This window comes from Solanum lycopersicum, chromosome 8, assembly GCF_036512215.1.
Source record: "Solanum lycopersicum chromosome 8, SLM_r2.1".
In the NCBI taxonomy this organism is placed as follows: Eukaryota; Viridiplantae; Streptophyta; class Magnoliopsida; order Solanales; family Solanaceae; genus Solanum; species Solanum lycopersicum.
Window position 1 is genome coordinate 27,157,671 of NC_090807.1, and position 22,455 is coordinate 27,180,125.

The 22,455-nt window shown below is 35.3% G+C and overlaps 1 protein-coding gene and 1 long non-coding RNA gene across 2 annotated transcripts; one reads left to right on the plus strand and one right to left on the minus strand.

Moving 5' to 3' along the window:
• Nucleotides 1–362: 362 nt before the first annotated feature.
• Nucleotides 363–3,438, minus strand: LOC138337741 (uncharacterized). The gene is made up of 2 exons (XR_011211135.1): nt 3,244–3,438; nt 363–604 (listed from the first exon to the last, which is right to left on the minus strand). It is a non-coding gene; the product is annotated as an uncharacterized lncRNA (long non-coding RNA).
• A 6,991-nt stretch (nt 3,439–10,429) lies between these two features.
• On the plus strand, nt 10,430–10,936 carry LOC104648764 (uncharacterized). Its single transcript, XM_010326628.1, has one exon. It carries the CDS (start codon nt 10,430–10,432, stop codon nt 10,934–10,936), a length of 507 nt encoding a protein of 168 aa, XP_010324930.1.
• Nucleotides 10,937–22,455: the final 11,519 nt, after the last annotated feature.

Sequence of the window (22,455 nt, forward strand, 5' to 3'; positions counted from 1 at the left end):
CCTCGTACTATATTCAACCATGTACTAATGCATACTTGTACCTACATTATTTTTATATTGTAGGATCTGGCGCTTCTCATCCTCTCGCTCCTGGATAGTTGATTATTGATAGCTGAAGGCTTGGTGAATCCTAGTGTTCTATAGTGTCACGACCCGAATCTAGACCCTAGACGAGACTGGGTCGTTGACCTTTAAGAGGTCGCAAACAAGCCTACATACGTCATCGTTACTTCATCTAGGTTAATTTTAACGGAAAATTTGAACTTTTGTTTAGTTAAACTTTATATTGGAAAACATTGATCTTGCATAATACTATCCTGTGAACTCATAAGCATTCACAACAACCATCTAAATCAAGATAATCAAACGAAAGATATAATCATAAATATATAGTTGCCAAAATGGCTTCAATACAACACATGAAAATAACTGGGAAAGAAACACTAGTGAAACATACTCCACTAGATAATGTCTACGTCTAATGCTAGAATAAAATAGTAAGCATCCTCGAAAGCATAAGGGCCTACCAAACCCGGATGAAAGCACCACGTCGGGATAACTTCAACGTCGATTCGTAAGTTCTAGCGTCCAGCTGCACCTGCACCTAAAAGTAGAGAGTTGTATGGGATTAGTACACACTTGTACTAAGTATGGGTATATGCATGCACACACCAAGGACATGCATGATTAAGAAGATCTCTCTCCTAACGATATGAATTATGGAGAGTTAAGTTAGTGGACTTGCCAAAATCAGATTAGGAAAGTCATGCTATGAGAATAACATGCATCATCGTACGTAACATATTGCACACTGCACATAACATATTGCTTATTAGCATATAACATAGTTCATATCATTCATTCATACGCCATGAGACCTTGGAATCATAGACTTGAAATTAAGACTTCCCAAAATGAGGGCTCAACATATGGGACCTCAACTAGGGAGACTTCTTTAGCAAACACAGGGTCTGCTTCATTCATTCGTACGCGATTCATTTTCATTCATTTATAAGCTAGTGTAAACACCAGCCATACCTAGGATGTAGTTTAAGACTTTCATCGAGTTCGTTGTGCAATGACCAAGAATGACCTAGTGTCATTACTTAAGTCTTGATCGCCTCTTGATTATCCTATCCTAACACCTTTGGTATCGTTCATTTCATTATGTTCTTTACTTGAGGCTGGCCTCATTCATTCATTGGGAACTTTAACGTTAACCGACATAAATCATGTGAGCATCATGAAATCAAGTGTCTGCCCCACACTGAAAAGAGGTGGAATCACCGGCCAAAGTGACCCAAAACATGCTAGCGCATATAGGGAATTGAACTTTGCTAGATCCCTATATTGGCAGTATAGGTTCAAAGACTAGGAGATACAAGGAGACTTATACCCGGCATGCCGGACAGTCTCATCTCATGATAGTTACGTGAACCTCCACCTTTCCCAAAAGAAGTCATCACCGCTCATAGCTAGCCTATCGATGCTCAGTATAAAGTTCCATTACATTCAACTCATACGTCATGAAAGTTGGCTTCTAGTATGAGGACATCATAGCTCAATAGATGATTTCTCATCTAATCATTAGCATTAAGTATACATTAATCTCAATACTTTCTTTAGAGTGTTCGTAGAGACTGGTCTCTTCTTTAGCTTTACACTCTCATATGTGAGTATGTTTTGGTAACATTTACTTAGGTCATTTGAGATTGCTCTCATCTTTCACATTAGACTCTTATCATGTTGTCACCACATTCATTATCTTTAGCATATTTTCTCTTCATAATTACTCACTCCCTTTTACGTGAATGTCATTTCATTATATGCCAATGCACTTGGCCATTTAGTGTGTTTCACACTCTTACTTGACCCTTTTATGGTTTAATCATTTTGTTACATACATCTTAGGTTCACTTGCTTTACATGTATGCTAGACTTATGGGTCTATACATACAATCCACGAGGCTTCAATCATAGTTCGTTTAAGTGATTAATATCTTCGTAAGATTATGTGGTACAAGACTTACGCATCTTGTAAGAATGCCAAGATCTCGATTTCAATCTATGTAGGCAACATTATTTTTGAACATTTATTACATATGACTTATGTATCAATATGAAATTTGGGCAAGGGAACTCGATTCCGAGTCCCTTGGAAAACACTTATGTTTTTATTTGTTTTGGTTTGATCAACACGGCTTTGGGACCCAAGATCGAGCCCCAACGCCTTCATTTCATTTTCCCCTTGATTTCTCTCTTTATTTTTCGTTCATTGGGACTGAGAGGATGTGGGATCGAAACCTCACAACCTTATTTCCTTTTATTTTCTTTTCTTTTAAATTCTCTCCTTCTTGGCCGAGAGGGTGTGGGATCGAACTCCCACAACCTCACTTAAATTTTCTCGTTAAATTCCTTTTATTCTGCCTAGAGGTCGTGGGTTCGATTCCCACATGCCTCAACTTTTAATTTTCTTTTAATTCTTCCTTAAGTTTGACCGGAGGTTTGTGGGTTCGAACCCCACACCTCTCATTTTTATTTTTCATTATCTTATTCATGTTTTGGTCAGGGCACACGGGTTCGAATCCCACATGCCACATTCTTTTTCTATCACTTTATTTCTAATATTTTTAACTTGGTGAGGTCACGGGTTCGATTCTCAGTGACCTCACTTATTTTTAATTCATTTTATATAGAATGATACACCACTTAGCTTGGACGAAACTCATTAACAAGATGCTGGAAATTATGTACGGTTTTCAGCCATTTTCATCAACGTTTACATGTTAGTTCTTAGGGTGATTCATGGATCATTTAGTACATCTTTAGGTGCATTTTCATGGATTCATTTAGCTAATAATTTCCATTTAAATCAGTTACCTTATACTTCATATGAACATCACTATTTATATAAGTTTGTGCACGTAAGAATACAACCATAACATGTCATTTTGGAACTTCAAACCAAGAGTATATGTCACGGCTACACATTGCACACACATAAACACATAGTTTTGGACATCATGCTTAATATTCACATAACTTTGAACATACATACATGAACGTAATCATCACGAAACACATTACATCCCTAATTTCTACAAGCAAACATATCCAACCTACAAATCGATGGGAGCTAGTGACATGGACATGCAACAGTGAACAACCCTAATTTTCGAAATAGATTCATCTGAGTCCTGAGGGTCTTTGGGGAAAGGTACCAAGAGTAAGAAAAACCCATACCTTTTATGTAGTTCAAACCTTGAATTGCTTCCCAAAAACTTCTCCAAAAATCACGTCCAAATCCCCTCAACTTCAACACCAAACCGATGGAATAATCCTCCCTTTTGCCTAACATTTTTTATTAGATTGTTTTTCATATATTTTCGTATAAGTTTTTCAAGTGTGAAGAACTTTAGTAATTTTTCTGCTTTAGTACTTTTTCTTGGCAAAGAAACATGAAAAAAAAGAATGGTCGTGAAGGTGAGATATTGACGTGAGAGAGTGAAATGTGAAAGGTAGTTTAGGATTAGGTAAGGACTTAGTCAAATTAGGACTCGTTCAAACCTTTGAAAAAAATCTGATTTTCCTTTTTCTTAAATCATATAATAAATATTAATTTATTAAATTAATTTACCAATTTAAATGAAAATAATTTAAATCATTGCTTCCACCTAGGTTCGAACCCGGGTGGAGCAAGACTTCACTCAAAGCCAATTTTCGACCCTCTCTCCCCAAAATGCCCCTCTAATTTATTAATTAAATAATTAATTACATATTTAGAGTAATTACGATACTACCCTTAGCCTGGAAAAGACCATTTTACCCCTAGACCCTCCAAACTTAAGATTTCCCTTTTTTAAGTTTGGTAAAGACTCATCCGGGTAAATCTTCATATTCGGGAGCCCTACATGGCTGGACCCAACCTTTCCTAGCTCAAATAACTCCCCAAGTTAGTTGGATTGGCTGTCGCAAGGGTTCCGAGGTCTGGTTCTATGCGTATCAATCTGTGTGAACCCGATCTAATCGTAGGCATTCTAGACACATTAAGCATTACTTAGTATATCCATTTTTAGAGTTGTTACATATAGACCATGTAACCATTACTATTATTTCTTATGTCTTTCATTTTCGAACATTGTATGTGGTTTATAGGTTAAGTCACAACCACTTCTTTTGATGTATTATATTAGCCTGTTAACTTCCGTTTTTATGTTCAAACTATTCTACGATATGACACTATTACTTAACTTCTACTTTTGTCCATTTCATTGAGTTGTATGTATGTCAAGTGGCTTGTATAGGGCCTCTCGAGATTATATACGACATGTCACGTCTAGATTGTATTTTGGGCTGTGACAATAACTTAGTTAATAGAGTATTGAACTTTTAACCTAAAGGTCAAATGTGAGAGAAAGTGATCACCTAATTAATGGACAAGCTCAAAAGGGGTAGAAATAAAGAAATATGCTTTCAAAGACCTAACTAACCCAATTTTAGTCTTATATCAATTGCAAGACTAATTGAATAAGTTATTCTATAAGGGGTCATTCTCCAAATGGGACGGGGCAAAGTCTTTAGGTTGTTTAAGTAGGTTTGGTCATATATCGATCATAGGTGCAATCCTGGATATAAACTAGGAAAAAAAGTGGAGCATACAATGATGACACATGTTTTAAGTTTGAGGAAGTCCCTAGATGCCACATGCTTCCACTTAATTGAAGTCTATAGCAGATAGAGAAGTGGTTGTAGGCTATGAAGTGTTATAATTCTTATCTAGAGAGGGGTGTTCACCCATTTCACTATAATAAGAAGGGAATTTATGTATGTTTTATTAGTTAATGCATGAAAGTCTATATAGATAATGCAAGTCATGGTTTTTTTTGACACTTATTCTCTTAATAAACAACAAAATATAGGAAATTGGTCAAGTTAACTAGTGTTCCTATTTAGTCTTTATTTAAAAGGGTATCATGTGGAGCTAACATGGTTGGCTACACATAAATGTAACACCTTGGAAGTTGGAAAGAAAAGTTGCTGGAAATTGGTTAAGGCAGTGTTCTACAAGTCCAACCTATGGACCATAAGCAGTCCTACAGTCTGTAGAAATTGAATGGTGGATCCAGAGTTGAGTTTGGAAAATTTAGTTCCTGAAGTTTGACCCATAAATTGAGAGGATTAACTGTAAGAGTTTTGATGAACCGTAGATGGAATTCATATGATGTATTTAACGAATTAGTTTAAGATCTTAGTCATACGGAAGGGTTCGATGGGTCGTAAGATTGTATCATAGAATAAATCTTAACGTAGTGAAATTTTTAATTAAAATATTAAGGTCTACGGATGAGGATAGAGACCATAGGAAGTTAGACAATCTGTAAAAGGGTGTCGTAGAAAGCTTGCCAATTTTAAGCCTCAGACACTCAACCTATGGTTGACCAGTATGGTCTGCAAGTTTTTTACGAGTCGTAGGTCCAAACCGTAAGGTCTGTCCAACAGTTATTTCAAAGGGTAGTTGAGTATTTTTCTATGCATCTAATAGATATACTATGTCATTTGCCTATAAAAATGAGACCCTATAATTGATTTTATTCCTAAGAAACTATCCATTCCCTTTTATTCGCTGAAATCCCCAAAATTTTCTCTCTAGGTTTCTCCAAAGCTCATAAGGGATTCTAGGGTTCTTTAAGATTTGAAGTCTCCAATTAATCCTTTGTCATGGGCTTCGATATAAACGTACGTGGTAGTTCATCAATGGGTTCTATTCATCCATTGAGTCTCAAAGATCTCTCAAATTCTCTAATTCAATTTCCTTATATGGTTAGGTTTTTATTCAATTCTTCATGGGTTCTAATGGTGTTGATCAATTGTTTGATTTTGATGTCATTATGATTGTTTTGACTAAATTACATGCTTTTCAATTCATTTCAGATGAACTCATGCACGATACATGATTTTGACTATGAACACTAGAAGGGTGTGAATTTATTATGGAGTTTTAAAACTATGAGCGATGTTTACATGAAAGATATGCAAGATTTATAGAACCGAATGTTTTATGATCTAGGTTGCTTTAAGATCAACATCAATTAGATTGTGAAAGATTTTCGTATATTAAGTGATTATGATTTTGTAAAAGGGTTTTTCACACATGGATGATTCATGATTTAAAGAGCTATTTTTTAATGTTCAAGCTTAGATCAGTAATGTAATTGTCCTTTTCCATATATGATGACATGCTTATGTTTATGACTATTCTAGTGGTATTTTTACTTAGAATCGAGGGGATATCAATATGGAGGTTCTCCCATATATAGAGGTCGAGTCTCTAGTAGCAATCTCCTAATACCTTACTATGTTCCCCCGCATGTTGCATTAAGTGACATAGCTAGTGTATTTACCTAAGCTAGAAGTCAAGGTCCTTGCCTTTGGAAGTAAAGACATCTCTTTTAGTTGTGGGAGAAAGACACCAAATATCACATTACAGTTCACATGGTCTATGAAGGTTAAGAATAAATATACCACAAAATGAACTAAGTTGTTCTTAAGTATTTTATGAAGCTCTCTTTATGGTTTAAAGATGCATAGATCATGTTCAAGTTTATGATATTTCTATAGAAAGGTTTTTCATTGTTTTATCTTTGTTATGCATATCATGTTTCATATTTTATGCATATACCATATACTTAGTATATTTCATGTACTAACACGTACTTGTGCCGATATTGCTTCACTAATGTAGGGTGTGACACTTTTTCTCCACTTTCTCTCGTGGCTAGTTCATTGCTCTAAAAATTTGAAGACTTGGTGAGTCTTCATATTCTGAGGACCATGTCACCTTTATTGCTTTCATATGCCACATTTAATTTTTGGATATTTTATGTGGTGTATGGTTACGTCTTTACCACTCCCTTAATGTACTATACGGATTGTCAGTACTATGATAGATTTTCACTTATAAATGTAAACTCGTTTATTCATATGGGATTTCCTACTTTTGTCTATAACATTGTGTATATATATGTCAAGTGGCTTGTGTAGGTCCTATTGGGGTCTTATATGCCATACCACATCTGGTGTACTTTGGGTCATGACAAAACTTGGTATTCAAGGTTTTAGAAAAGTTCCTAGGATGTCTGATAAGTCACTTTGCATAAAGTCTTAATCATAAGTGTGTAATGCATCCGATTTATGAATATTCTTCTCTATAAGATTCTTCTCCTAAATCATGTTCAGTCTGTTTCAAGATATCACCCCTCGTAGAGATTATGTAAGAAGCAATGTTTTGGGGAGAATGTGGAGCTCGAGGTTCTTTAGTTCTGTTGACCCTTTTGGCCGAGCAAGTGAATCCTGCTGAATCCTAAGCTAATTTCAAAGTATTGTCTCAAGCCATAATGACCCAAACTAATAGAGAGGTCATTGCTCTTATGAACCCAAAAGTGGGTACGGTGGTGACAAGGATAAAAGAAGTCACTAATATGAATCCTATGGAGTTTCATGGGTTTAGATTAGGATCCTTACGAGTTCACTGATGAGGTATATAATATAGTGGGAACTATGATATTGTTTACAGTTGAGAAAGCAGAATAGGTCTAATCAACTCAATGGTGTTTCTTAAGTGTGATTTGAACAATGAAAAAGTGAGAGGATGGTTGATATGAGTCCTCTTGATTGTGAGAAATTCAAAGGAGCATTTTTTCATTTCTCTCCTCTTGAAATGAGAGAAGCGAAAGTATTTTGAGTTCATCAACCTTCAAAAGGAAATATGAGTGTGAAGGAGTATGCTTTGAAGTTTACTCAATTATCTAAGTATTTTCCAAGTATGGTTGCCAACTCTAGGGCAAGAATGAGTAAGTTCATGTCGGGTGTGTCTAATATGGTCATTAAAATGTCGTACTGCCATGTTGATTAAAGATATAAATATCTCCCATTTGATGATACATGCCCAATAAATTGAAGAGGAGAAGCTCAAGAATGGGAAAAAGGGTCCAAGAGGGCAAGGGTTGGTGATGGTGATTATTCTCATTTTATGTCTAGTAGATAAGGGTGTGCTCCATTCTGGAAAAATTTTTTTGGTCAAGGTTATTCGAATGTTCCGGCTCCTAATTTCAACAAAAGATAGGGGGTCTAACCCTTAACCTGAAAGAAGAAATGGTTGAAATGGATCTTCTATTCTCTCTTGCACTAGGTGTAGTAAGAAGCATGAGGACAAGTGTTTGGCCGGTATAGATGGTTGCTTAAATGTGGAAAAATAGTGACAACATGAGAGATTGTACATTTCTTGCTACAAAGGAAAGGGGTGTAGGAAATTTCAATCTAGTGGCTATGGTTTGGGTGCTCCAAAGCATAATAAATTTATGCTCTTCAGGCTCAACAAGATCGCGAGTATTCTCAAGATATAGTGAACAACATATTGAAAATCTTTCATTTCGATGTGCATGTTTTACTTGATCTGGGTGCTACCTTACCGTTTATTACTCCTTATGTGTCCATGTGATTTGATCTTTGTTCCGAAGTCCGTTCTAATCTCTTTCATTTCTCTACTCTCGTTGGTGATTCTATAGTGTCTAAGAGAGTCCACTGAAGTTGTCCTATTAGTATTTCTCACAAAGTCACTCATTTTAATCTTATAAATCTTGATAATTTAGATTTTAATGTTATTCCTGGGATGGATTGACTTCATTCAGCTTATGCTTCCATAGATTGAAGAAACGATTGGTCACTTTCAAGATTCTGAATGAACCTATCATGTCATGGCAAGGGAGAAATATTGTATTCTTAAAGGTCAATTTATATCTTGCCTAAAGGCTAGAAAGATGATTTCTAAGGTTTGCATTTATCATCTTGTTAGGTTTAGGGATAAGGATTCCAGAACCCTACTCGTGATACAGTTCCAATAGTAAATAAGTTTTTTAAAGTGTTTATCGATGATCATCCTAGCATTCCTCACGAAAGGGAAATCTCCCAGATGCGTAGCCTATTTCTATTCATCCTTATCATATGGACCCAAAAAACTTAAGGAGTTAAAGGACCAATCAAAAGATATGTTGGATAAGAGTTTTATTAGATTGAGTATCTTTCTATGGGGTACTCCAGTGTTGTTTGTTCGAAAGAAGGATGAATCTCTCAAAATGTGTGTTGATTATAGACAATTGAATAAGATTACTATTAAGAATAAGTATCATATTCCAAGAATAGATTATATTTGTGTTCAACTCCAAAGAGCGAGTTAGTTCTACAAGATTGAACTCCGGTTGGGTTATCACCAATTGTGGGTGAAGGAGAATGACATTCTGAAGATGATATTTCAAACTTGGTATGGACATTATGAATTTTTGGTAATGTTTTTTTTTGAATAATGCTCCACTAGTGTTCATCGATTTGATAAATAGGGTCTTTAAGAAATATCTTGACATATTTGTCATTGTGTTTACAGATGATATCTTGATTTAATCATAGAGTAAGGAAAACATGTTGATCAAGGCCGTGTTACAAATTTTTAAGGACCATGAGTTGTTTGATAAGTTTAGCAAGTGTGAGTTTTGGTTAAAGTTTGTTGCTTTTATTGGTTGTATTGTCTCTGGCGAAGCTGTTTAAGTCAATCCTAAGAAAACCAAGCAAGTTTAGAATTGTCCTACACCATTGTCTGCGTCATACATATAGAGTTCCTTAGATTTTTCCGGTTACTATAGAAGGTTTATGGAAGAATTTCCCTCTACTGATTCATTTTTGCCAAAGGATGTATTCACTCAAAAGGATTTAAATCTTTGCCAAAGGATATGGCTCGAGTTGTTGAAGAATTATGACATGAGTGTCCCATATCATCTCTAAAAAGTGATTATGGTAAGGAATAGGGCCTTTAAGCAATATCTCGACATGTTTGTCATTGTGTTTATAGATGATATCTTGATATACTCATGGAGTGAGAAAAACATGTCGATTAGGGTCATGTTACAATTTTTTAAGGACCATGAGTTGTATGCTAAGCTTAGGAAGTGTGAGTTTTGGTTGAGGTTTGTTTCTTTTATTGGCCATATGGTCTCCGACGAAGGTGTTTGAGTCGATCCAAAAAAACAAGCCAGGTAAGAATTGTCCTACACCATTGTCTATGTCAAATGTAGAGTTTGTTAGATTTGTACGGTTACTATAGAAGGTTCATGGAAGGATTTTCCTCTACTTATTCACCTTTGGAAATATTAACTCAAAAGAAGGTAAAATTCTTATGGTCGGAAGTTGTGAGAAGAGTTTTCAAGAGTTGAAGGATAGACTCATTTTGACGCCTAATTTGACATTACCAGAAGGATTGAATGGTTTTGTTGTTTATTGTGATGCTTCATGGATTGGTCTTAGTTATATTATGATGTTCATGAGATATTCATTGCGTATGCTTCAAGTTTGTTGAAGATGCATGAAAAGAATTATTCGATTCATGATTGGAGTTAACAACGGTGGTGTTACTTTAAAGATTTGGAGACATTACCTGTATAGTGTTCACGGTTATGTATTCACTGACCATAAGAGCTTAAAGTATGTGTTCACTCAAAAGGATTTAAATCTTTTCCAAAGGATGTGGCTCGAGTTGTTGAAGAATTATGACATGACTGTCCCATATCATCTCAAAAAAGTGAATATGGTAATGAATGCTCTTAGTCCATTTTTGATGGGTAGTGTTGCTCATGTTGAGGATGATAAGAAGGAGTTGGTTCATGATGTGCATAAATTTTTCCGAATGGGTGTTCATTTTGTTGATTCTAATGAAGGTGGTGTACTTGCTCATAATGGTTTGAAATTATCTTTTGCATCAGATATAATGGCTAAGCATGACCTTGATATGATTATGGTTGAATTGAAGAAGTCAATTCCGACAAATCCATCAAGGCTTTTTTCTAATAGGGAGATAGTGCCCCTCGATATCAAGGTCAGTTATGTATTGTGAATATTGATGAGTTGATAAATCATATTCTTATAGAATCTCATAGTTCTCATTATTTCACCCAGAAGCCACCAATATGTATCTTAATGTACGGGAAGTCTATTGGTTGAATCAAATGAAGAAGGATATTGCAAAATTTGTGGCTAAATGTCTGAGTTGTCAATAAGTGGAAGTTCAGCATCAGAAACTGGGTGGTTTGGCTCAAAACATTTGTTTTCTGGCATAGAAGTGGAAATATTTGAATATGGTCTCCATTATAGGCTTAAGTCACACTCGTTGACAGTTTGATTCAATATTGGTTATTGTGGACTGAATGTCGAAATTGGCTCACTTTCTTTACATCCAGACTTCATTCTCCTCAGAAGATTAAGACATGCTTTATCTTCGGGAAATTATAAGTTTTCATGGAGTAACTTTTTCCATTATCTCTGGTTAAGGTACTTAGTTTACATCTCAGTTTTGGAAGTCATTCCAAAAGGGTCTTGGTACTCAAGTGAAAGCCAACACAACTTTCCCACTATCACACTGATGGATAAGCTGATCTTACCTTTCAGACTTTAGGGGATATGTTAAGACTTTGTGTATTAATTTCAAGGCTAATTGATATGATCATTTATCTTTGTTTGGATTTTCTTATAATAATTACTATCATTCTAGCATTAAGATGGAACTATTTGAGACATTTTACAATATAAAGTGTAGGTCTTCTATTGGTTCGTTTGAAGTTGGTGAGGTTGCTTTGATAGGGCCCAAGTTGGTGCATGATACTATAGAAAATGGCTCAAAGTCGATAAGAGTCTTATTGTGATGATAGAAGTACATATTCAAATTTAATGTTGATGATTAGATCTACTTGAAAATTTCACCCATGAAGGGTGTAATGAGAATTAGAAATAAAGGGAAGCTTAGTCCCTGATATGTGGGCACATATGAAATTGTGAGGCGTATTTGCAAGGTTTCATATGAACTTAAATTGCATAATGATTTACATTGGTACATATGGTATTCCATATCTCCTTGTTGATGAAGTTTGTTGGAGATCCTACATCATTGTTCCTTTAGAAGGTTTGGGAGTTAAGAAAATTGTTTATATGAAGAGGTCCTGGTTGAGATTTTAGACCGACAAGTTTGGAAGCTGAGAAATTAAGAAGTTGCTTCCATGAAGGTTCTTGGGAGGAATCAATTAGTTTAGGTATCTACTTGGGAGGCAGAAGCCGATATGATATTTCGGTATCCTCAAATCTTTCCTTTCTCTCCTATTCTAGATATAATTATTATATCCCTATGGTTCATTCTATCATATTCATGCGTTATCCTCATGTTTCCATATGCATGCATGTTCATGAAAACTTGATTTTGATGTTATGATTAAGCTTGGAGGATTCTCCATGTTTATGTGCATTATGATGAGATTTCCATTCATGTTGGGTTATTAGTTTCTCTCATACTTTACTGGTGCTACATTGAGTCCCATTGGAGAACACATCTTTCTAAAAGGGGAATATTGTAACACCTCAGATGTTGGAAAGTTGAGTTGGAAAGAAATGTACTAGAAAATGGATAAGGCAATGTTTTACGAGTCCAACCTATGGGCCGTAGGAAGTGAATCGTAGAACCCAAAATTGATTTTGGAAAATTTAGAACATGAAGTTTGACCCACGAATTGACATGAAGAACCTAGGAGTTTTGAAAAGTTGTGTTTTGCATTTGTGGGATGGATTTATAGAATTGGATTAAGACATCAGTCTTATGGAATGGGTCGATAGGGTATAGATTTTTCTACGGGTCAAAGGGTTGTCTCATAGAACGAATCTCGACTTAGTGAAATTTTGATTTAAATAGTTGAGGTCTACTGACCGGGTCTACAAACCATATGATATTTAGGCGGTTTGTAGAAGAGTGCATAGAAAGTTGGTCAATTTTAGGCCTTAGTCACTCAACCTATAGTTGACTAGCAAGGTCTATTGGATTTCCTAAAAGCCATAGGTTCAACCATATTGTGTTTCTGGCTGTTATTTTTATGGGTAGTTGGAACTTTTCATATGCATCTAATACCTATACGACTTTATTTTTCTGATAAAAAAAAGATCTTATAACTGATTTTATTCCTAAGAAACTATCCATACCTTTTATTCCCCTAAATCCCAAAATCTCCTCTCTAGTTTTCTCTCCAAGGCTCATAAGGGATTCTAGGGTTCTTCAAGCTTTCAAGTCTACAATTCCTCCTTTGTCTTGAGATTCAATATCAAGGTATGTGGGAGTTCATCAATGGGTTCCGTTCACCCATTGAGTCTCAAATATTTATCAAATTCTCCAATTCCATTTCCTTAAATTGGTTAGGTTTTCATTTAATTCTTCATGGGTTTTAACAGTGTTGATTCAATCGTTTGATATTAATATATTAATGATTTTTTCAAAAAAATTACATTCTTTCCAATTTATTTCACATGAATCCATGCATGTATCATGCCTCGAGCCTACATCCTGGGCGGAAATGACACTCGAAGACCATTGCTGGTCTCAAACAAACCATTGACCTGCCTTACTTACTGAATGAAATAATTACAGCATTAAGAAAAGAATTAAAATGTTAAACAACTTAAATTTCTCAAACTTAACTCATAATGTTCTAAAAATAAACATTTAACTTAGCCAAAGTGGCAACTCAAATATGAACATAAGCCAATAACAAGATAATGACGAATGAACTAACATCTTACTGACTATCTATGATGCCTCTGAAACTAAGATGGATGTCGAGATAGGACCCCTGATCATCCTAACTAATAAAATATTGAAAAGAACTGAAATCAATAAAAGAAGTCCTCCGGAATGCAAAGAGGCTCACCAACAAACTCTGAACTGCTCATTGGATCAACGATGCACTGGATGCTGATACTAGTTACCCACATTTGTATTGATTGTACGAGTATGCGAGTTGGAATTCTATACACAACATAGGCTTGAAAGGAATCTGAATAACTTACCTGGCTCAACTGAACTCAAAATGATAAACTCATTTTAATATAAAGTAGTTTAAAACAAGTGCAATATAAAAAAGAGCTTTAAAACATGCTTTTCAGCTCTGTGTATTTAAAAATACAATAATAAGTCTCTATGTATGCAAATATACAATATGAATTCTGTTTGTATATGAAAAAACAAATATATCTAATGTATATAAAAGTACAAATAATATGGTAGGAGTTTCTCTAACCAACAACCATCACTTAAGAGCTACAGTGATGATACAACACTTAACCTCACGCTGCCAAGTACTATCCTATACCATGCCAAGGGTGTAGGACCTAACTCGCTAAGTGGATCCACTTGTCTATGCTAAATAACATTAAAGGATTCATCTAAAAAGTAGGACCCTTTTCTAAGCATGATGACTACATTGTTTATGGGGGTTGTGAGTTCTATGAACGCTCCCCTATATTGGTGCTCAGTACAAATCCCATAGTATGATACTAGTGCTTTATGTTTGAAAACATACTTATTTCTGTGATTTGAGATAATTTCTCAAAAACTTAGCTCAATGGCTATCTTGGAAATCTCAGCTTCCTCTATTATTTAATTGTGAAAGAATTTACTCTATACTAAAAAAGTAGCTCAAATGCTCTAGACTGAAAAACTAGCTCAAAGGCTCACTACTCGAAAAATTAGCTTAAAGGCTCTTTACTGAAAAACTAGCTCAAAGACTCTTTATTGAATAACTAGCTCAAATGCTCTTTTTGAAATCTTAGTTTCCGTTCTTCTTTAAATGTGAAAACATTTTTAACTCTTTTGGTAATACATAGTCCCCATATACTTTGAAGTAAAGAACTTCAACTTTACTGTTTACTGAACTCAAAACTTAAGCTTGAAAACAAAGTTAAAACATTGGTAAAGGAATTTTGAAGACTTTATGAACTTCTCTTAACTTGACTCTTAACTTCTCTTGACTTGACTTTTAACCGATCCTTGAATTACATTATGGATTCGAGGATTGACATTGTGATAGCAAAGGTCTCATCATGTTTAGGAATGATTTTGAATAACTAAACAAGAGAAAAGTTACGAAATGATCGTCTTGTAACAACTCCGCGACGCGGAGATGTTTTAAAGAATTCCTCCCAAATTTTAATTCTTAGACTGAGGAGTATGCGTCTTAACCACAACACATAGCAACTCTTTTCTCACTGGGGGAGCAAGTCTGCGACACGGACCTACGTGCCAGATTGCGCTTAACTTTTTCTTTCTTCATTTTACAATCCCAATTTGCTTAATCTCGAATTTTTTTCTGAAATTCATTTTAGATACTAGTACCCAACATATGTACTCAAGAACCTGACTCAATATAACTCTAAAACTCAACGTAAAGATCTTGAAAACTCCACAATTCAGCCCAATTCAAGAACAACATTAATTCATGAATACATGTCAAGAACATCAAATTTCAAACTCTTTTAGGACGAACTGTGCTAAGCTAAATATGTTTGGCGCGTGGGTGAATGAACTCAATGCTATGAAAGACTAATATACCTTGCAGGATCAATTCCTTGGCAAATCCACAACCAAAATCGAACGTTCGTGGCGAATTCTTGTTTTTCCTCTTCCTCGTTCTTTTCTTATCTCTTTTCTCCAAGCCTTAGCATATTTTGGTAAAAGCATAACTGGTATAATTCTGATTTAGACATTAATTGATTACCAAAAATGAATAAAATAAAAAGGAAAGGAAAAGACCAAACTACCCTTCTAAAAGTAAGATGGGACTTTCCTTATTCCAATAGTCCAACTTCCAAAAGGCATAATTTACTCATACGAACTCGAAATCGAGCAAACTCAGAAGTGTTGGAAAGATTATTCCAAGATCTTTCTAACTGTATCTCAAAGTACACCCAGCGCATCATGCTAGGAGTTATGATCGCTTGAAGTTGATCAAAAGTTCACTTTTTCTAAAATAAGATAATTTCCAGATTTTTAATTATTTCCAAAAATGACTATTTCTAGTTCTTAGATTCTTCATAGGTATTTCAAGTTGCAAATGTTACAACATGATGCATGATTTTGACAAGAACCTAGAAGAGTGAATTTTTGAATGAGTTTTAAAACAACTATCAATGTTCTGATGAAGGATATATATATATATATATATATATATATATATATATATATATATATATATATATATATAAAGATTGCCTTATGATATATGTTGCTTTAAGATTAACACAAGTTAAATTTTGAAAGGATTTCTTACATTAAAGGATCATGCTTTGGTGAGAGGTTTTTAGTCACATACATTATTCAAGATTTAAAGAATTATTCTATGATGTTTAAGCTTGGATTAGTAACTTCATTGTATTTTTTTCATCCATGATGATATGCTTATGTTTATGACTATTCCGTTGAGATTCTTACTTATCACCGAGAGGATATTGAGATGGAGGTTCGCTCATTGGTAAAGGCCAAGTCTCTAGTAGAAACCTCCTTGTCCCTAACTATGTGTCCCCGTAGGTTATCTTAAGTAACATAGCTAGGGAATCCACCTAAGATAGAAGTTAAGGTCCTTAAATTGGAATGTAAGAAAATCTCTTTTCGGTTCAGGAGTAAGACACCAGATTCCACGTTACAACTCAAGTGGTCTGTGTCGGTTAAGAGTACATATCACGAAAAATTAACTAAGTTGTTCTTAAATATTTTATGAAGCTTTCCTTATGAATTTAAGATGCATTGACAATGTTCAAGTTTTATGATGTTTCTTTAGAAAGACTTTTCTATTTTATCTTAGTCATGCATATCATGTTATTGATTATGTACCCTTATTATCATGTTTCATGTACTTATGCATACTTTTACCAATATTGTTCCACTAATGTAGGGTGTGATGCTTCCTCTCTTACCGCCCTTGGCTAGTTGATAACTATAAGAATTTGAAGACTTGGTGAGTATCACGACCAAGGAGCAACCTCTAGATGTAACCAATGACTTCTTCCTCAAAGAGGCCTTAGACCAGCCCTTAGCATACATCATTGCATATCATAGGTAGAGAAAATGCGGAAAACTCAACTTTTACATTTGAAGTATACTTAGACTTTTCGTTTATCATATACGAAGTTTACATAGACTTTTCATTAATGAAATGTACATAGACTTCTCATTTATGCAACATAGACAATTCATTAACGTAGTCTAGTATTGTCTCACACATAACCATATATTATAGAAGTATAAGATTTGACCGTAGCCCTTAAACTATTACAATATGCCTCATATAGGCTTACAAAAAAGTCTCAAAATATAAGGAAAGAATAAGTGTCTTAGACATAGTCAATATCATATCTAGAGTAGGAAATTGGCATCACCCACGGACTTGAGGACTCATCAATAACTTGGGAACAAATACAAGTCTTCCTTGCAAATGGCCTTGAACTCTTCAATGGCCTAAACCTACATTATTGTAGAAATAGATAGAATATGGGTTAGTACAAACCACATGTACTAAGTATGGAAACATATGCAAGTAAAACCATTGAAATCATGTACAAAGGGGCATTTTGTTTAAAGCTATGCTAAGTCACTTTGAAAGCCTTTGTGCACACATAAGAGAATATACAAGTCCATAATCATATCAACATTAACAAATAGTCAGACTCTTGTACAATACCAATATCATAATATAGCCATAAGTAAAATTTCATATATTAGAGTTCATATCATCAAAGCATAATTACCCTTACTCACAATCCCAATCAAATCAACCTAGTGTAATGATCATGTGAAGCCCTATAACCCCATATAAACTAAGTCAACTAGTAAAGAGACCATAAGCAATGCCTTTACTTCATATAACATCATATCATGCATGGTCATCATCATATATAACAATTTAGACCAATATCATGTTCATCAATGAAACCAACATCATATAGAATCATCATTACGTAAAGTCAACATTAAGCATTTCATTTATAACATCATCACATAAGAACATTCTCCTAGGACTCCCCTCAAGGTCAGCTTGTGCAATGCATATGTAAAGTCTTATACCCTTATCTACACTAAGTAGAACCCCTTAAGTCACCCTAGTTAGGGTTAATATTTATTGCTTTCTTTTATTCATTTTACTTTCAAGAACATTCACCTTAACCGACAATAGACCATATAAGCTAAACATGGAATCCGGTGTCATAGAAACCCTACACCAAAAGAAGGTGGTAAAACTATGAATCATAACATAACACTCTAGGTGGATCCACTAGCTAGTCTTCTTGTAGGGGCACATAATTAGAAAACTAGGAGATATGCATTGGAACCTTTTACGCACAATTTCATTATAGTCTCTATCTCATGAGAACATTATTGAACCTACCTTCCCTCATTCAGAAGGAACACCTCTCATATCTAGTTTGCTCGGTGCTAAGCTAAGTCCATTTTTTAAATGTCTTCAAGTCATCCTTAACATTAATTTCAATATAGGCCTTAGGGAATAACCCTTTGTATAATCATGATCATATCTCTTAGTTATAGGATGAGAACTTCCTTTTATCATAACTCATCATATTCATATCATAATAAGACACATAAGAGAATCACTTTCAACATTGCATGATCATACCCCTATCAGTATCTCACATTAACATACTCGTAACATGTAATAATGTTCATCATATCATCATTTTCCTATTCTATTCACATAATTATACTTCAATTGAACATCATCATCAAGAATAAGACCATCATAATTGAAGTAAAGAAATCATAATCTCAAAAGTCTTACCAATGGTTTCGAAGAATCTCCTTCAAGATTTCACCCTCAATTTCACAATATATTTATCCATCAATTCACTCATCATGATCATATAACAGTAAATTAAGCAATAACCTATCCAATTCCAACATCCCTAATCATCTATCAACCTAATTTATAGTTAGGGTTAGGGCAAATGGGTTATTCATGGATATTTTATAGAAACTAGGTCAAAGTCTAAGGAATTACAACAATCCACCATTAAAAAATCATAATAAATCAATATAAATCAAAGGAATACAACATTAAATCAATTTGAAAAACAACCCACGAAATTGGATGAAAACCATAATTTAGAAATCTTTGGAAACCAATTTTAAAGAGCCTCTTGGGGAAAAAGATACCAACAGTTAATAGCTTTCATACCTTTCTAGTCCTTGAAGAATGATGTAGTAAAACTTTAATCTTTAAGCCCTATGAAGCTTGACTTTTTTCTTCAATGGGGTCTTTAGGTAGTGAGAGAAAGTAGAGAGAAGTGGGAGTGAATCGGGTTTGAGAAATAACGAAGTGTTAAGTTAGTTTATGAAGTCTAACCCTTTTATAGTACGCAACTAACTTAATAAACCACCATTAATCACTAATTAATTAACTAAACTCCCCTCACTTAATAGAAATTGGGCAATAAAGTCAAGTCCCAAATGAGGACTCCCCGTCGATGGGGCGTAGACCAAACCACAGACCTTATTGGTCATCCGTGGTTTTATTCAGAGCCTGCATTTTGGGACTATTTGTAATTGCATAAGTATCAACGAACAAGCACCATTGACCGAGTGTTGTTCAAACGATGGAGCGTCGTTCAAACGATGGATTGTCGTTTGGTCTTGTGATTGCACACTGCCAAAAGACAATTTTGAGGTTTAAATGTAGGGTCCTCCTCAAGGACCCTTAGGGTGGTCCTTGGGGAGTCGTACCCAGACGTTTCGACCCTAAGCACACTCTAATGTGTGTTCCACACCTTTCCACCAAATTTGACCTTTTTTGACTCTTTAAACCCCTCGAAACACACCAAGGCACACTAGTTCATCTTTCAAAAATCTCCGGACATCGTGGCCGTCCCTTGACATTTTGATTCTAATACTTCCTAAACAAGTTCATTACCTTTGTTTAAACTTAGAAACAGTGTTTTAAGGCTTGTTCATCAAGTGAGGCTCTAGACTAAGTCATGGACTTCCAGAGTATTACATTATCTCCCCACTTAGGAGCATTCGTACCTGAATGACACGTAAATCTCTTTATAGAGAGAGAAGATACTCAATACTAGAATCTCAACCAACAAAAACAACAACATAAAATCATCATGAGTCACAACTCATAGGAGTACTTCACAACTCCATTCAACATATAATTGTGACATTACACATAGCAACTCAATTCACAATTTACCATATATAACAGCTCAACATTTCATATCACATAATGAGGAACTACCTTCTCAAATATCAACATGAGATCAACATGAACATCAAGAGTTACCATGCAATTAACATGCTCACTAAAAATCTTGTGAAGACAATTATACACAGACATATAAGTGCAAGTTAAACAAGAGAACATGTTTCATAAAAACTCATTTTAGCATGAACCTTTACAAAGATATGCACATACTTAGAAAAAAAATCAAATTCACACTATTCAAAAATTTTATTTTAAGAGGAACTACTAACCTTAACTTTGACTATTAGTAAGAGGAAAGAGATGAGGGTAGTCGGACTTCATGTCGGCCTCGGCCTCCCATGTTGCATCCTCAACTGGGTAGTTTCTCCATAGGACTTTTACGGAGGACACCTTTTTATTCCTTAATTTCTTGACTTGAAGATCTAGCATTCAACCAGAACCTCTTCATAAGAAAGGTTCTCATTCTACCCTAACCCCCTCAATAGGAAAATAGACACCGGGTCGCCCATACATTTCTTGAGCATAGAGACATGAATATCGGGTGATCCGAGGCTGATGCACTTGGTAATTTCAACTCATAACCAACTTTCCCTACCTGTTTCACTATCTCATAAGGGCCCACATATCAGGGACTAAGTTTCCCCTTTTTACCAAATCTAGTCACCCTTTTCATGGGTGAAATCTTCAAGTAGACCCAATCACTTACTTTATCATTCGAACCTTCTCCAGAGCCTCATAGACTATCTCGGGACAAAGGAGTGAAGACTCACCAATCTCAAACCACCCAATCGGAGACCTACATATCCTACCATAGAGTGTTTCAAATGGCTCCATACAAATACTCGAATGATAAATATTGTTATATGATAACTCTATCAACGGTAGGTGATCGTCCCAATTACCTTTGAAGTCAATGATGCAAGCCCTTAACATATCTTCTACGGTTTGGATGGTACACTTCGCTAGGCCATCCGTTTGAGGATGAAAAGCGGTGGTAAGTTTACCTTGATTACCTAGTCCCTTTGAAAAAGACCTCCAAAAACGAGAAGTGAATTGGGCATCTCTATCCGAGATGATGACAAAGGAATCCCATGTAGACTCACAATCTCAATAAGGTACAACCTAGCATATTTCTCTGCCAAATAAGTATATTTGACAGGGATAAAGTGGGCAAATTTCGTCAATCTATCAACAATCACCCATATTGAGTCATTTTCCCTATGTGTTTGAGGAAAACCCACTACGAAATCCATATTAATATCTTCCCACTTCCAAGTAAGGATATCCATCACTTGAGTAAACCCTCCTGTTCTTGATGCTCGATCTTGACTTGTTGACAATTAGGACATTTATCCACAATCTCGTCTATGTCCCTACTCAAACATCCCACGAATAGACCTCGTGAAGATTACGATACATTTTGGTGGCACCCGGATGAATAAAATATTAGGAACCATGAGCTTTTTCCAAAATTTGCCCCATTATACCATCCACATCTGGTACACACCACCTACCTTGGTACCTAAGTACCCCATCCCCACCTTTGCAGAATGGCTCATTGTACTTACTAAAAGCTGATTCCTTCAACTCCATCAATAGAGGATCAAGGTGTTGCTTAGATTTCACCTCCACCACTAAAGATAACTTGGATCTATGATGAACCATGGAACCTCCCTTTGGAGAATCTTCTAACTGAACACCCAAGTAGGCCAATCTATGTACTTACTTCACTAACTCTTTCTTATCTTCGGGAAATGGGCTACACTACCCAATGACGTCCGACTTAGAGCGTTCGCAACCACATTGGTCTTGAAGGGGTGGTAAAGAACACTCATGTCGTAGTCCTTAAAGAGTTCCAACCATCTTCTTGGTCGGAGATTTAAGTTCTTTCGAGTGAACACATTAAATGCTTTTGTGGTCCTTAAACACATCATTATGTACCCCATATAGGTAATGTCTCTATATTTTCAAAAAAAATACTACGACCGCTAGTTCAAGATAATGAGTTGGATAGTTCTTCTCATGCACCGTGAGTTGTCTAGAGGCATATGCTATCGCCTTACCATTTTTCAAGAGGACAGAACCCAAACCTACTTGAGAAAGCGTCACAATACACTACAAACCCTTGATTACACTCGGATAAGGTCAACACCACAATGGAAGTAAGCTTATCTTTCAACTCGTGAAAACCTCTTTCACAAGCTTCTGACCACTCAAACTTAGCATTCTTTTGGGTTAAGGTTGTTAAAGGAGAACCAATGGATGAAAAACCATCAACAAATCTCCTATAATACCTGGCTAAACCCAAAAAACTTTTGGATTCTAAGGTCTC